Source organism: Meleagris gallopavo, chromosome Z (genome assembly GCF_000146605.3).
Source record: "Meleagris gallopavo isolate NT-WF06-2002-E0010 breed Aviagen turkey brand Nicholas breeding stock chromosome Z, Turkey_5.1, whole genome shotgun sequence".
Classification (NCBI taxonomy): Eukaryota; Metazoa; Chordata; class Aves; order Galliformes; family Phasianidae; genus Meleagris; species Meleagris gallopavo.
The window spans coordinates 19657930-19659426 of NC_015041.2; the positions used below are offsets into that span (position 1 = coordinate 19657930).

General features: G+C 47.8%; 1 protein-coding gene across 1 annotated transcript; it reads right to left on the reverse strand.

Annotated features, from left to right (window-relative positions):
• Positions 1-169: 169 nt before the first annotated feature.
• On the reverse strand, positions 170-1165 carry LOC100540413 (olfactory receptor 14A16-like). Its single transcript, XM_003214087.2, has one exon. It carries the CDS (start codon positions 1163-1165, stop codon positions 170-172), a length of 996 nt encoding a protein of 331 aa, XP_003214135.2.
• Positions 1166-1497: the final 332 nt, after the last annotated feature.

Here is a 1497-nt window from a genome sequence, read left to right on the forward strand (position 1 = left end):
TTTATGCAAGGTTTTATAGTGTTTTTAAATCTATTTGGTGAATCTGGTTCCATATTTACATGAGGTCTTGCTGAGAGTAAACGGAAGGCAGACGGGTAAGAAGAAGTAGAATAAATTGCAATGCTTTTTCCAAGATTATTGTATTGCACTTGCACAAACAGACAAAAAGTCATACATACATAAAATATAAAGAACGTTCACAGGGAACAATGTGAGGAAGTCGTGCGCATTCTTGAAGCTGGGATATTGCATGCTGCAACACTTGGTTGAGGGCATGCTTGATCTCCTTGTTTCTCATGCTGTAGATCATAGGGTTCAGTGTTGGAGGAACGACCGAGTAGAGAATTGCCACCATCAGATCCAGGAATGGGGAGGAAATGGAGAAGGGCTTCAGGTATGCAAACACCACAGTGCTGAGAAACAAGGAGACCACGATCACGTGAGGGAGGCACGTGGAGAAGGCTTTGTGCCGTCCTTGTGAAGAGGGCATCCTCAGCACAGCCCTGAAGATCTGCACATAAGAGAACAGAATGAAAGCAAAACACCCAAAAAACACATGTGCACTAAGCACAATAAGTCCAAATTCCCTGAGATAGGATTTTGAGCATGAGAGCTTGAGGATCTGAGGGATTTCACAGAAGAACTGATCAACAGCATTGCCGTGGCAGAGAGGCAGTGAAAATGTGTTGGCAGTGTGCAGCAGAGCAAAGAGAGCCCCAGTGGCCCAGGCAGCTGCTGCCATGGTGGCACAAGCTCTGCTGTCCATCAAGGTCCCGTAGTGCAGGGGCTTGCAGATGGCAACGTAGCGGTCATAGGACATGATGGTGAGAATGCAATACTCTGCACCAAAGAAGAGTAGTAAAAAGAAGACCTGCACAGCACATCCAGCATAGGAGATGTCCCTGGTGTCCCAGAGGGCATTGGCCATGGCTTTGGGGAGAGTGGTGGAGGTGCAGCCCAGGTCGAGGAGGGCGAGGTTGAGCAGGAAGAAGTACATGGGGCTGTGCAGGCGGTGGTGGCAGGCTACGGCTGTGCTGATGAGGCCGTTGCCCAGGAGGGCAGCCAGGTAGATGCCCAGCAAGAGCCAGAAGTGCAGGAGCTGCAGCTGCCGCGTGTCTGCCAGTGCCAGCAGGAGGAACTCGCTGATGGAACTGCTGTTGGGCATCTGCATGTGCCTGTGCAGAGTGCAGAAGATAATGATGAGTCAAGACCATTCACACAGACACTCTACCCACCATTATATAGAAGTTTTAGTTTGTGTGTGGAAAATGTTCATTTAAGTCCATTATGGGACTTTATTTTAATGAGCTTCACCGTACCTTAAGAACTAGAAGCTTAAGAGGCTCTTATTTCCTCTCATTCCCTAATCATATCTCAGCTGCCTGGATATTTTACTCTTCCAAGCAATTTCCATGCCTCATGTCTTTACTCTGTCTGCACTCAGAGTGCCCATCTCAACTTGTGAGCATTTAAATTTCTTTTAGAGAAAGCTGCCTG